Source organism: Pithys albifrons, chromosome Z (genome assembly GCF_047495875.1).
Source record: "Pithys albifrons albifrons isolate INPA30051 chromosome Z, PitAlb_v1, whole genome shotgun sequence".
NCBI lineage: Eukaryota > Metazoa > Chordata > Aves > Passeriformes > Thamnophilidae > Pithys > Pithys albifrons.
In genome coordinates, this window is record NC_092497.1 from 26,334,312 (window position 1) to 26,349,078 (window position 14,767).

Here is a 14,767-nt window from a genome sequence, read left to right on the forward strand (position 1 = left end):
TTCACCTTAGATATTGTGTGCAGTTTTGGGCACCACAATATATGAAAGATACTAAGCTCTTAGAGAGTGTCCAAAGGAAGGCAACAAAGATGGTGAAGGGCCTTAAGGGGAAGGCATATGAGGAGTGGCTGAGGTCACTTGGTCTGTTCAGCCTGGAGAAGTGGAGGCTGAGGGGCCTTTTCAGTCTACAACTTGCTTGTGCAGGGAAAAGGAGAGGCAGGCACTGGTCTCTTCTCTGTGGTGTCCAGTGAGAGGTCACAAGGGAATGATCTGAAGTTGTGTCAGGGAGGGTGTTTAAAAATGTTTCTCCCCCCACCCAAGGGTGGTTGGGCACTGGAACAGACTCCCCAGGGAAGCTGCCATAGCACCAAGCCTGTCTGGATTTAAGAAGTGTTTGGACAATGCTCTCAAGCATATGCTGAGATTTTTGGGGTTGTGCTGTCCATCACCAAGAGTTGGACCCTTTGTAGGTCCCTTCCAACCCAGTAAAGCTGCATGTAGATGCAATCTGAAAGAAGAAAAACTTTTGAAATGGGTCTGTTGGTCCTGTGAACACTTGCTGTGGATTGGGAACAGCATCATACTCAGAAAGGGAGGGCAGTTATGACGCACCTCAAAAAATGGTTTATAATGGGAGCCTGTAGCAGTGCAAAGGACTTGGAACACTGCATTTCATTAATGATTCAAATCTGTGCTCCCAGTTCCTGTCTTGTCACAATCCCTTAATGTCCCATGTGATACAGGTTTAGACCCATTCATAACAGACAAAATTACATTGCATACTCTCTCCTCTGTTTCTTTTCTCCCCATAGAAAATAAAAACAACTGTAACCACCATTTTCACTGGTCCACACATCATAACAGCTTAGAAAGGATAAAGATCTGTCTCTTAATTTTTGTCCGTCAAATAACTGTATTTGGAAGGCAGGAAAAGCACTGCAGTACAAGGACTTTAATAATGTGATTGCAAGGGAACTGAACTGCACCAAAGGTGAACGGCATGCATGATGGTATTTGTATTTCTGGCATCTCCTTCTGAAAAAGTAAGACATTAATCCTACAGACCAATTTTCACCCTGCTCCAGAATATTTAGCACCTGTTTCAATGACTGCAGCTCTATTTCCAAATATTTCTATTGCTGCTAAAGATTTATTACTACTATTATCTATAAGTGCAATGAACTCTCACGGTTATTTCAATGAGATTCCTCATACACAAAGGTCTGATATGGCTTCAGGAGCAGTTCTTTCTCTAGATATTTTGCTTGTGAACAAAGTAATTCCCAGACATGCTATCTCTTTTGCTGTCTTGAAGAAGAAATTTTATACCTTGATCAAATGTCCACTTTAAAAACTAGATCTTAATGTCTTCCCCTACTCCTGAAGTCTAAAATAATTTTAAAAACCAACTTCGACAGGGTTTCCATAATAAAAAATGGATCTGCCTCTGGAAGTTTCCACTGTGTAAGAGCACATCTACTAGCTGCACCTAATAGTAAAAGACAGAGCAACAGAGCTGGTTTTCCTTTATTCTATATCACTTGTGGTCTATTATGTTATCACAAAAGTGGTACCCTGCTAGTAATTGGAATATAACCAGAAGACACTTTCTTTGCAGGAACATGCAATAAATCTCACCTGTCTCTAATAACATATGGTAATATTTAGGAATAAAAAACAACAGTGCTACACAGAGAAAACCACTTACAGTGGCAGAAGGCATTTTACTCATTCCTGTGTAAAGACAGTTTGTGACAATCTATTAAAATTCTAAATTTTAAGCAGTGAAAAAGAGTCAAATACATAGCTAACTGTTCATGTCTTATGCATGATAGTAAATACAGAAACTGTGATGTCAAAAGTTAAGCATTATTGGAATTGAGCAGATAAGAAGAAACCATCATGCCCAATGATGATTTTGTTTTGAAATAAAGTCTGAAATATCTGAATTTTAAGAAGAAATGCAAAGCAAAAAAATCAGTTTCTGAGTATTATATTCCCCTGATTTTCAATCTTTGAATTCTGGACTTGGCCCTGAAGATAGAATTTCACTTAAGGCACAAGTGTAACATAAGTTGGTGTAAACAAGGGTAATTAAAAAAAACAGCTTTAATGAACTTACAAACAGAAAGAATTGTAATTGATTGCTAAAAAATACATTTAGGTTGTATTACTGTAGTTTTTCTGAGGTAATGCTGCAAAATAGATCATTAAAATGATCATGGTTAAAAATAAACACTCCTCTCTTCTTACTGGTCACCCTTGCCAATGCAGTCGTAAGGCACTGCTATCCTATTCAACTTCCTTCCTACTAAAAATCCAAGATCCTCTGCTGCAGAGCTGTTTGCTGGCCATCAGTTAAGTGCTTAGCCTGTACCAGTGATTTGGGTTTCAGGTGAAGGACTTGTATTTGTCAATGGTAAATTTCAAGGAAGGTATTTGTTGAATATAAAGTTGTCAAAAATGATCAGTGCTAACCCAGAATCAGATTAAGTAGCAAGGACCTGGGAAGCCAGGACTTTTTAAAACTAAGCTAGGAGAAAATTCACTAGCCATCTGGTATTCTCAGCAGAGCTTATAAGCGTATTGTATCAGCTACTCAACCTCTGGGTAAGACTTCATCCCACGTAAGAGAAAGGACTCTGTGGATGCTGGGTCATCTTTGGTAGGTTTTAAGACAGAGTAGACATGGGAAGCCATATCTCACTTGTCCATGCTGATCCTCATGTAGCAGGATGATAATTTTGGAGAACCTGGGGCGACATCCTAATTGTTCCAAGATCTGCCACACGTCTCTTCTTCTCACAGTGTCAGAAGCTTTGGTGAGGTCAGCAAAAGTTATATAGAGTCCTTTGTCCTGTTCCCTACATTTCTCTTGCAGTTGCCTGTGAACAAATGCGAAGTCTGTGGTATTCATATTGGCTCTGAAACCACATTGGCTTTCAGGCAGAAGTTAGCCACCACCACACTTGCAGCTAGCATGGGTAGAGCCATTCCCAAATCTTTGTTCTCGAAACCTAGCCATGGTGATGATGAGACATAATTCCAGAATCACAGGCTATTCAGAGTTGGAAGGGACCCACAAGGATCATCGAGCCCAACTCTTCAGTCAGTGGTCCATACAGGGGGTTGAACCCATGACCTTGGTGTTATTACAACCAAGTTTTAACCAACTGAGCTAATTAAAACAACTAATACGCAAGTTGGCAATCAATGTAGAATTTGTAGGCTGTTGTTCCAGAATGAAAACCACTTCAACCCAGAAGATCTCGTTATGCCTCTGATACCATTCTTTCTACAAATATTACACAAAATTTGATTATGAGATTCAGGTAATACCAGAAAAAACTTACATCAAGGCATTATTTGATACTAAATGTGGGATTTCAGAAAATAATTTGATTTCCAGAGTAAGTTGGTTGCTATTTATATTTACAATACCTGCATTATCAGTCCGGCGATTTACCAAAATACTTGAGTATTTTAGATGGAAGAAACTTTCTGTATGACTGACTCATTGACTGAGAATATCCTTAACATATAAAAATTATTTTTGGGTTTGTTACTGTACAAAACTGTTTGTTACTGTCTATGAAACTGTGTCAAAGTCTTGGCTAACATATTGCTTAACCCAATGGTAAGTAAGGCAGAGCAAAATAAAAGACTCTTCACCCTCAAGAGACCATTTAGTCTAACTTTGTACAGAGAATCATATAGAGATTCAAAAACAGACCAGGGAGACTATCAGAAATCGAGGAACATTGGTCTGTGGAAAGCATGGCAATCAGTGTATACAAGTAGCTAATCAGTTGCCAGGTTTTATTGGTGTGAAGCAAAAAAAACAAAAAACAAACAAACAAACAAACAAACACAACACCCACCCCCTCCCAACATTTAAAGATAGACCACTCTAGTACTTAGGTGGACAGGCCTCTGAGGAACCTGATGCGGTTGAAGATGTCCCTGCTTGTTGCAGGGAACTTGGACTAGATGACCTTTAAAACTTCCAGCTCAAACTGTGACACAATTCTATGATAAAGTACGAAAAAGGGATGGAGGTATCTGTCTTTTGCCAAATAGTGTCAATCAAGTAGGAGTCAGCTGGCAGATACTGATAGAATTGGTGACAGCAGCATAGCTGTCAAAGGTATGAGGATGGGCACTTACAGGTCCCATGGGAGAACCAGTGAGAGGATGGTTGTAAGTGGCATGGCATCTACTCAGGAGTAGATATACTGGGAAGAACTAGCTTTGCTTAGCTTAGAAAACAGTATTTCGGTATTTCAGATAAGACCATAGTTTAAATTTCACACACAAAAACCCCACAAAGCCCTCAGTAAGACTTAAGAACAATCTAACTGCAAAAACACATATGAAAAGTATACTCTAGTCAAAGACGAGAGAACGAACTTAAAATCAGTCCACTTCTGAGCTGCACATAAACCCAAAGAGATAAGATGCAGGTGGTAAAGGAGTTAAAACATGATCTTTAGGCCTAAGCCTACACTCTGCCTCAAGAAGGTACAGTCCTGTCTGCTTAGTGCCAGAACCCTAGAGGACAATGTCAATTCACTTGCATGTAGGAGTTGGCAAGTACAGCAAGGTTATACAGTAGGGAAAGGACACCTTTCCCTCATGCTTAGTGATATGTCACTATGAACTTGGAGAATTTATGCAGGTCGGTTTCCCTATTTTGTTGGAGAGGAAAAAAAGTACTATTTTATTATTTGAATCCAAAGCCAATCAGAAGCCGGTTCATTACTCTGATCACCACAGTCATCATGTGACTTTATAGGCCCTGAAGTGCTCCTGCTGATCAATCAAGAAAGACCTCAAACTCATACAAGGGTCAATAGGTAAGGAATTTGGGAAACTGTCCAACCGTAAGTAAATTTTTAAAAAACATAAAACATGCAGTAGGGAGGTTTGATGAATACTGTCACATGTTTTAATTAGCTCATGTTCCCTAGTAAACTATAATGGAATGATCTATGAGAAATAACTTTTTACAACCAAATCAGTCAGTGCTTTTTCAAAGACAAATAATTATTTTCTTAGAAAGTATCTTAACAATCTGGAAAATTGCCTGAAAAATAAATAATGTGTATGTGTATGAATTCTACCTTATGACTTCTAGTGCTGGTCCTATGCCTTTAGTATTCTAACAACATTAAAGCCCTCTGGATTGTGGAATTATGATCATCAGAAAAAAAATAATGCTTGTATGGAAGACCCTGGCTGGAATGTAATTATGAAGCGAAATCACAACAGCAAAATAATTTAAATGCATGGCTTTGAGGGTCTAGTTATGACTATAAAACTGCTTTCACTGAGCATTCACTGCTACAATGAATATTTTGTATTACTGGAATTAAGGTTATGCTGTTGACAAGTATTATATCTACTCTGTTTATAAGCAATATGTACATCAGTGTACTCATGAATTGCAGCTTATGATATATTTCTAATAACAATGGGCAAGTAACACAATCTTTTTGGTGAAATAATTGATAAAATAACCATGTGTTGCAATGTTTTCAACACACACTGGGAGAGAAATTGCTTATCTCTGTTCTTTCCTGCTTTTGTACGTTGAGCACAGAATTATTTGTTTGTTAATACCACAACACAGATGTTAGTATTATATTATTACAAAAGGAAGATACATTACAATTTCTATATCTTTAGGCATAAAAATACATTGCTTGCACACCTAAGATTTCCAAAGCTGTAACAATCATCATTTATACACATACATATGCATATATATTTATAATTATGAAATATTTAACAGCTTCTGTACTGAATTTTAGTTAAACATTGACAGAGTCATTCCAATATATCACAAGACAGCATCATGAAAGGTCTAGTGAAAGGGCAATTCTCTCTTCCTGACAAGGGCCAGACGACAACGGGTAGATTTGAATCCTCATGGCCCCTGATACTCTGGGAATAATACTCCATAATGCTTATTGCAGTTGTTTAAATAAAGCACTATTTTAAAAAAATATATTGTAGTACAAATTAATTGGCAAGAGACTTGTTGGCTACCCTTATATTATTACCATCCTGGAGAATAAAGACAACTCTGACTGTTCCATTTGGTGAGAGGGGGCATTTGATAAAACAAACAGGTTTATAAATAATTTTAAAATGGGATTGAGATCAATCCTTTTTGTTCCAGAAATATAAGAATTGCAAAAAATCATAAATATTGATGAGTAGAAGTTAAAGATGTCCTCAACTTTCAAGGACTGGACAACAAAACCACATTAAAAAAGCAAGTCCCTTCCCTTCTCCTTGTGCAATCATTTCTACATGTTTTCTTCGCAGTCCTGTCCCACGAGAGCTTTCTTTTACCTGTTGTGCCCAGATATGCCCCAGAAGGGTAAGCACGGACCTGCTTGCAACACTGCTGCTCTCACCAAATCATGCAAGGCTGGCTCAGCTTGCCTGTTTGCAGCACCATGGGAGGGAACAGGGAAGAGGATGAGACACAGCCCATCTCTATCAACAGGATGGACACAAAAAGCATACCCCAAGCTCATCTTCAGTCATTTGCCCCCTGACTCAAAGGAAACATTATTCTTTTTGGATGGCTAGAGAACAGCCATTGGTATAAAAGGCCTAAAGACAAAAAGAGGAAAAGGCTATATACTATACAGCATTTTCTCTGGAATTCCTGTGTTTTCCAGATTGTATTCTACCTGACCAGTGGGAAGGCTTCCATACAGTATGATGATGTTTCTAGACGGTTTTATCCTATCCTTTTTATTATCCCATATAAACCCAACAGAACTCCAAATCTCCTCCTGTGGGATAGTTTTGTAGTTTGGTTTAATGCATTTGTATGTCTACTCTTGTATATGAGAAAAACATGCGTCCTTCTCCTCTTCAGTTTTGTTGTGCAGTCTTCCTCCTTAGTGATTTATTTACTGACTGAATAAGAAAACAACTATCTAAAACATAAAACTATAATCTTAATTGAAACAATATTTATTGTTAATTATTGTTAATGCACATGCACGTCACTGATTTCTTCTTTACGTTCAATACACACATATTTTTATGTAACTATTGGTGTTGAAAAATATGTATTTAGGCTTTCTGGAGCCAACTCTTGTAATAGCACAAAGACAAAGGAAAGACTTTACTTACCAAGCCATCCTGATCCAGAATTGGGTATGCACATATCAGTTTCAGCACTGGGCAACACAAATCCAACTACAAAAACTTCAACCCCATCAGCCATTAGGGCCATTCCCAACACAAAGAAGAGGGCCCACTGGAAACGACCATGGCCACACTCTTGTATTATTAATTCATACTGCTGTGCTAGCTCTTCTTCATCAGCTTTCCTCTCTCTTTCCAGTTCATGATGATCTTTATATTCATCACGCATAGTCTGACCTAAGGCTACCATGTCATCCTTACCCTGCCCCATGCTGGGGATTCCCTGATACTCCCCTTCATAAATTTCATCATCTTCATCATGTCCTTCAGTTGCTTCACTTGATCCTTCATCATCATTAGCTTCTGCACCATAATTTCCTGCTTGGACATAGTAATCATCTTCATCTTCCTCATCCTGGAATCGATTGTAGGACCTCTGTGTGTAACCATCCTGGGCTTTGTCGACAGCTTTATTCACTTTTTTCACTGCTTGCCTCTTCACTTCTTTGGCAATATCTTTGGCCCCTTTAACTAGTGAAGTCCTATCTTTATATGTGTCCTCCATCTTGTGTCAAAGAAGGGCTGTTGTTATGCTGCAGTGGCACCTGCTGAATACTGTTTGAAATATCTATTGAGTGTTGGACATCAGTAGAAAAAGTTTAAATACATGTGAAGCTTTAATATTCAACCTGCAAAATAAAAGAGGAAAAAGTTTACTCCTTTTTAGATGCCTCTTCACACTGACACACTACCATACCAATCTTCATTTAAACACTGGACACCAAAGTACAAGGCTTTTGAATATATAAACCTTTATCTTCTTCAGAGATACAAATATCCCTGATTACATAGAAAACATGCTGAACATAAATTTAGTATCTCTACTAGTTTTCATAATTCAATTTATTACTCTCTAGTCTTGGATACAAGGTTTTATTCTGAAAGATAGAAAGCAATTCCATGAACTATAAATCACATTGACTCTGTCTGCAGTGTCCTTCCCCATTTGAACTCTCTGTTTTGTAAAAAAGGACTACTAACATTTCTCTTGATGAGTGACCATGAAATATCTGTTCTCTGTCCAGCCTGCTGCTTAACACAAATCCTGAAGGAAGTTAATATTCTTCACATCGGTACCAGTGTCTCAAAGCTGACTGAATGTGGCCATTGCATTCACACTGAGTCTTAACAATATGGAGTCCCATGCTAAAAAATTCAGCTCAGAGAGCAATATGGATGGAAGTGGTGGCACTTCAATGCTTTGGAAATTCCCAATACCTGAATCATGGACAGACACTTTCCTTTCTTCCCTGTCCACTGTGCCAGTAGAAGCAGACTGGAACAACTCTATATCATCAGTTAATTCACCACAGACTATGTAAATCTAGCATGAGTTCCTGCTGAATTGGCTTTATGCAAGCACAAAGATATTTTGCCCCAGTTCTCCTCCCTGCTTCTCTGCTGTACCTTTCCATCTGGTGCAACCCCAAGATCACAAATGCAGACATAATGAGTCAAAAGCAGTTTGCTTATTAGACTGAAGACTAGCCATTCCCTTTTCTGCGCAGTTTTCAGGCATATCTACAAGGCAATTTGCTCATCACACATCTGCACCTGGGGCAGGAGAAAGAAATGGGAGCAACATGCGAGCAAAGGGAAGGAAAAAATGCAGGATACTTCTTTGCCAAGAGTCAATAGTTAGAACAGCTAAAATCAATTACAAATCTGCACCATTACTCATGTGTCTAAAGTTAAGAGGGGGGGGGATGGTGCGTGTCTGAATCTGGGCACTGCAACAGATTGCAGAAGCCTCTCCTCTGGAAGAGAACAGGCTAAAATATCTGTAGCAGTGCTTCTAAGAAAACACTGCCTGTTTCCAGCTTGGGGAAAAGGTTATTTTTAACCATGATAATTTCAATGATCTATTTTGCAGCATTACCTCAGAAAAACTGCAGTAATACAACTAAGGAGGCAGTGAGATATGATAGAGGAGTAAAAATGGCTGGAAATTTCTGCAGCAAATCCTACTCCCCTTTCTAAAGTAGTGTGAACTACATTCCAAGTTACATGGGAGAAGACCAGACCATTGCTTTAAAAGTTGTCCTTTATTCATTCTGTTGTAGATACTGTCTGCAGTATATTCCAGAAGTATATTCTAGACATCAGTTTTAAGACTGGTATTGTTTTGTGGAACAGGAAGAATTCTAGACTGCATTAGAAAAACTAAGGGCATGATGTACTTCTGATAAAAGAAAAAAAATCTTAAAAATCACACAGGTATGACATAAGAAGGTAAAAGATATTTTCCTAGCTTTTTAGTAATAGAAATTTACCTGTAGTGGAAAAATGCCTTTATTTTTAGTCTCTTTTTTAAAATTATTTTCATGCACTTTGAATGTATCTTGAAGAAATCAGATGTGATGGCATTATTCAACTATTAATGAGAACTGAAGCATTTACTGGATGAGAAATGCAGTCTTAAAAAAAGACATGATGTAATATTTATGACTGCAAACTGTAGCTGACTTTAGGTACCTGATGATCCTTCTAAGTAGGTCATCCTGGTGAAACTTTTATGCTAAAGCAGTTTCTCTAATTACAGCTTTCAGTTTTCAAGGTGTGTATCTGATCCTTACTTGTGTGTGACTGCAGTATCTACTACCTGCTAACGAACATACAATGCATCAAAACAATCACTGAGTCTGGTGAAGCCTTCTAGAAATGCTTTCAAGAACTTAATGAACTTATAACAGGCACTCTTATGAGGGTTAATGATTACAGTGTGTTCCTAGATTTTGATAATTACAGTCTATTTTGTAGTATTCATACAATCTAGTTAACCTGAACTCTGAATTCCTCTAATTCTTAGACTAATGTTTGGGGCGGTTTTGTTAGTTTGTTTTGTTTTTCCAATGAGTACTGTCTTCCTTTAAGGATTCGTAGTTGTAAAATTCCCTATTACTGCAGGGTGTGTGTGTAGATATATAGATGTAGATATAGATATATAGAGATATGTGTGTATATATACATGGATGACAGCAGGAGTTTAGGAATACCAAATAAACAAGAAAGTCTAAGTGCCAGTGCTGGTAAAACCATGCTTTGCTCTTCTGTAGAACACCTACCTCATGAGTTCAGCAGGCTCTAAAAACATGAACTGGCAAAAAGAAACTGAACTTACACTGTAGCTTATGATAGACCAGGTACGTCAAGAAGGAATAACGCCTATTCTATCTCATTAATAGCATAATTCTGCCAGTAAAAACCTGCACATAGACCAGGAAAAATTTCTGTCTGGCCAGAAATCAGAAATTTTTCTTTATCTTGTCTAAGTTTCCAAGCAGAATACCTCAATTGAACACTGTTATTTTATACAGCTTTCTTTCTCAATGAACTGAAATCCCTGCCTTAAGGTGGTAATTACAGAGAAATAATTTACAGCCCATGCATGATAGCTGCCCACCCTTTTAATTCTGACTGATTGGCTATGAGTAAGTAACTGGAAAGTCTGAAAGAGTGAGGACTAATGACTTCCTGAGCAGCATAAAGCAGCAAAACCACAGATGATAGTGAAGATATACATGGTTGTTTGTACCACTTTAACCAACATGTTTGTTGGCTTTCATCAAACTAAGTGCCACATTCCTATTCAATTCTTTCAATTTAAAAAAATACCAGGAAACAACACTTCAAGAAATATCTACAAAAACATTTTTTTCCAGGCACTCACAGACGCACACACACACGTGCACACACACACAATCAAATTGTTCTTTTTGGTCTAATATTTATTCTTCCCATTTTATTGCATTTACAAATTTCAATAAACATAGCACTTTGTATATATTTTGCTACATTTGAAATAAAGTTTGGACATTAAAAACTAAATAAGAGAGATCCTATGAAGACATAAAACTATGACATGTTGGAAAACTCATTCCCACAAAGATTTATATCTTTGCTATAAGAGGACTCACTAAACATTACAAGAGATATTAACTATATGCATATCTTCATATAATAAAGTTTTCAGAATAAATCTAGAAGTCACACTCAAATGTAGCTACAGCATATCACATACTCTTGGGGTGCCACAATGCTGATAAGTTTTATGAGCACCACCATCCTTTTAACAGTGATGTAGAGATGTCTAATTCAGCTCATTGACATTAGAAACATTCAGTCTTCTAAACCCCTCTAATCCACAGCTCTACCTAAGGTCACAGTTTGGACTGAAGATTAGTCTGTGGTCCACCCTCTATTATTAAGGTTTTTTTCCTGTTTTCTTTTGACATACAAAGTAGCTTTATTACTGACAGCGAGGGAAGATGTTATCTACTCTCTAGTTGTAATAGCATCTAATTCCTTAGAGTAAGACTCAGCTCCATGCAGCCCTAACAGTAAGGCTAGACAGTTACAAAACTGAAATAGCCATATAGAATCATAGAATCATAGAATCGATTGGGTTGGAAAAGACCTCCAAGATCATCAAGTCCAACCCTTGGTCCAACTCCAGTCCATTTACTAGATCATGGCACCCAGCGCCACGTCCAATCTGTGTTTAAAAATCTCTAGGGATGGTGAATCCACCACCTCTCTGGGAAGGCCACTCCAATGCCTGATTACTCTCTCTGGAAAGAATTCTTTTCTGATATCCAACTTAAATTTCCCCTGGCAGAGCTTGAGCCCGTGCCCCCTTGTCCTATTGCTGAGTGCCTGGGAGAAGAGACCAGTCCCCACCTGGCTAGAACTTCCCTTCAGGTAGTTCTAGACAGTGATGAGGTCACCTCTGAACCTCCTCTTCTCCAGGCTAAACAACGCCAGCTCCCTCAGCCTCTCCGCATAGGACTTGTGCTCCAGTCCCTTCACCAGCCTTGTTGCTCTTCTCTGGACCCGCTCCAGCACCTCAATATCCTTTCTGAACTGAGGGTTCAGACCTGAACACAGTACTCAAGGTGTGGCCTCACCAATGCAGAGTACAGGGGAAGGATCACTGCCCTGGTCCTGCTGGCCACGCTATTTTTGATACAGGACAGGATCCCATTGGCCTTCTTGGCCACCTGGGCACACTGTTGACTCATGTTGAGCTTCCTGTCAATTAGTACTCCAAGGTCCCTTTCTGCCTGGCTGCTCTCCAGCCACTCTGTGCCCAGCCTGTAGCGCTGCAGGGGGTTGTTGTGGCCAAAGTGCAGGACCCGGCACTTGGCCTTATTGAACTTCATCCCATTGGAATCAGCCCATCTCTCAAGTCTATCCACATCCCTCTGCAGAGCCCTCCTGCCTTCCAGCAGTTCAACACTCCCTCCCAGCTTGGTGTCATCAGCAAATTTGCTGATGATGGATTCAATCTCCTCATCTAAATCATCAATAAAGATGTTAAACAGGACGGGACCCAACACAGACCCCTGGAGAACACCACTAGTGACCGGCCGCCAGCTGGATGCAGCTCCGTTCACCAGCACTCTCTGGGCCCGACCCTCCAGCCAGCTCTTAATCCAGGAGAGGGTACACTTGTCCAGGCCATGGGCTACCAGCTTTTCCAGGAGTATATTATGGGAGACAGTATCAAAGGCCTTGCTGAAGTCCAGATAGACCACATCCACAGCCTTCCCCTCATCCACCAGGTGGGTCACCTGATCGTAGAAAGAGATCAGGTTGGTGAGACAGGACCTGCCCCTCCTAAACCAATGCTGGCTGGGTCTAATCCCTTGTCCACCCTGAAGATGCTGTGGGATTGCACTCAGGATGAACTGTTCCATAACCCTGCCAGGCACGGAGGTCAGGCTGACAGGCCTGTAGTTGCCAGGGTCCTGCTTGCAGCACTTTCTGTGGATTGGGGTGACATTCGCCAACCTCCAATCATCTGGGACCTCCCCAGTGAGCCAGGACTGTTGGAAGATGATGGAGAGCAGTTTGGCAAGCTCTTCTGCCAGCTCCTTCATCACCCTGGGATGGATCCCATCTGGTCCCATAGACTTGTTAGGATCCAGCTGGCTCAGTAAGTCAGTCACTATTTCCTCCTGGAATACAGGAGGGGTATTCAGCTCCCTCTCCCTGTCCACCAGCTCCAGAGGCCAGTTGTCTTGAGGGCCACCTGTCTTACTGGTGAAAACTGAGGCAAAGTAGGTGTTAAGTACCTCAGCCTTCTCCTCATCTTCCTTAACTATATTTCCCTCCAAGTCCAACAGAGAATGGAGGTTTTCCTTGCCCCTCCTTTTGTTATTTATGTATTTATAAAAGGACTTTTTGTTATCCCTAACTGAAATAGCCAAATTTACTTCAAATTCCACTTTTCTTTCCCTAATTTTTTTCCTGCATGACATAGCTCTATCTGTAAATTCTTCATTAAATTATAGCAGCCAAACTGTTATGACTCTACAGTAGAATGATCCTTTCCTTCAATCATTTTTAATCAAAATCTTCTTTTCTAGGAATTAGTGACTGAACAAAACGCAAGGTATCCTTTGAAATTTCTTGCCATCTTTCACAGAATGGACTAATAACAGAGAATAATAGCACATACAAAGAAAATAATTTTATTAGTCAGTTGTTTGGGTTTTTTGTTTTTGTTTTTGTTGTTATTTGTTGTTTTTTTTTAATCCTATGCTTGTTACTTATTTTGTCTTATTGTATTGAAATAGTAGAATTTTGATTGCTTGTGTCAGTTTTGCAATCAGGCTGATCATTATCTGGCTACTTGAAGTTTCTACATGTTTCTTTTACCTGGCAAATACTAAAAAATTCAGCCTCATTAAAGACAAGGTGTGAGAAATAAAAAGAGAGGGCTTGTTGTGGGAGGTGTGGAAGGAAGGGGTTTTGGTTGATTTAAACAGTTGAATTAAAAGGTTCTGTGTTAATTGCTTTTTGGAAAAGCGGAATGGCCCTTTAAGGGGGGGATTTCTCCACATGCAGGTTAGACAGGCGAATTTGGCAGGCAGTCTGTGAGGCAGCAGCCTCAGAAAGGGGGGCTGTTGTCAGGGCCTGCGGACGGTGGTAGGGCCTGATAGGGCGACTGGATGGGCAAATCAGCATTGATGACGCAGCAAGGAATTGCCCAAAGAAGGCAGTGAAGAAGTGAAGTGATGGAGTAACCTCGAATCAGCGTGCATGGGACCATACATGGACTACAGAGGGATGGACTCCTGGAGGGGAGGGAAGAGAGCGTGACGTGAAGGAAATAAATGGGAGTGACCTCCCCCTCCCCCATGTGCTTCCCGGAGACTTCGCTGTGGCGAGGCACTCTGTGCGCGCAGTTTGGCCATTAAACCCTATTTTGCTTTGCTCCTTACTCTCGTCTCTCTAAAAATTCTTTGAGCCGAGATTTTTCTCACAAAGGGAGGATCATTGGATTGTTCCTCCAACACTGTGGTTTTGACTTGCACTTTGAATATTTTATCATGTTTCCTGTGGACCACTTAAATCAGTATTTCCAGGATCTATGTCGACTGATGGTTACTGTAATCCATCAACTTGTTCAATAAGTATTGACAAGAATCAAGCAAGGAGAAATTTCACCCAGACTGGATGTCATAAACTAAGTCTCTTCAGTAAAAGTTAAAGAGATTTCATACTGTACCCACATTACCTGTATTGA

At 39.7% G+C, this 14,767-nt stretch overlaps 1 protein-coding gene across 2 annotated transcripts in view; it reads right to left on the bottom strand.

The window, feature by feature from the left end:
* SV2C (synaptic vesicle glycoprotein 2C) overlaps positions 1–14,767 on the bottom strand; it is a 131,401-nt gene that overhangs the window by 95,848 nt on the left and 20,786 nt on the right. Inside the window, exon 2 of one of the 2 annotated variants that reach the window (XM_071581200.1) lies at positions 7,159–7,862. The exons of the other annotated variant lie outside the window; for it this stretch is intronic. Coding sequence (XP_071437301.1) covers positions 7,159–7,738 — 580 coding nt within the window. The 5' untranslated portion in view covers positions 7,739–7,862. The remainder of the gene's footprint in view (positions 1–7,158; positions 7,863–14,767) is intronic. 2 annotated transcript variants of the gene reach the window in all.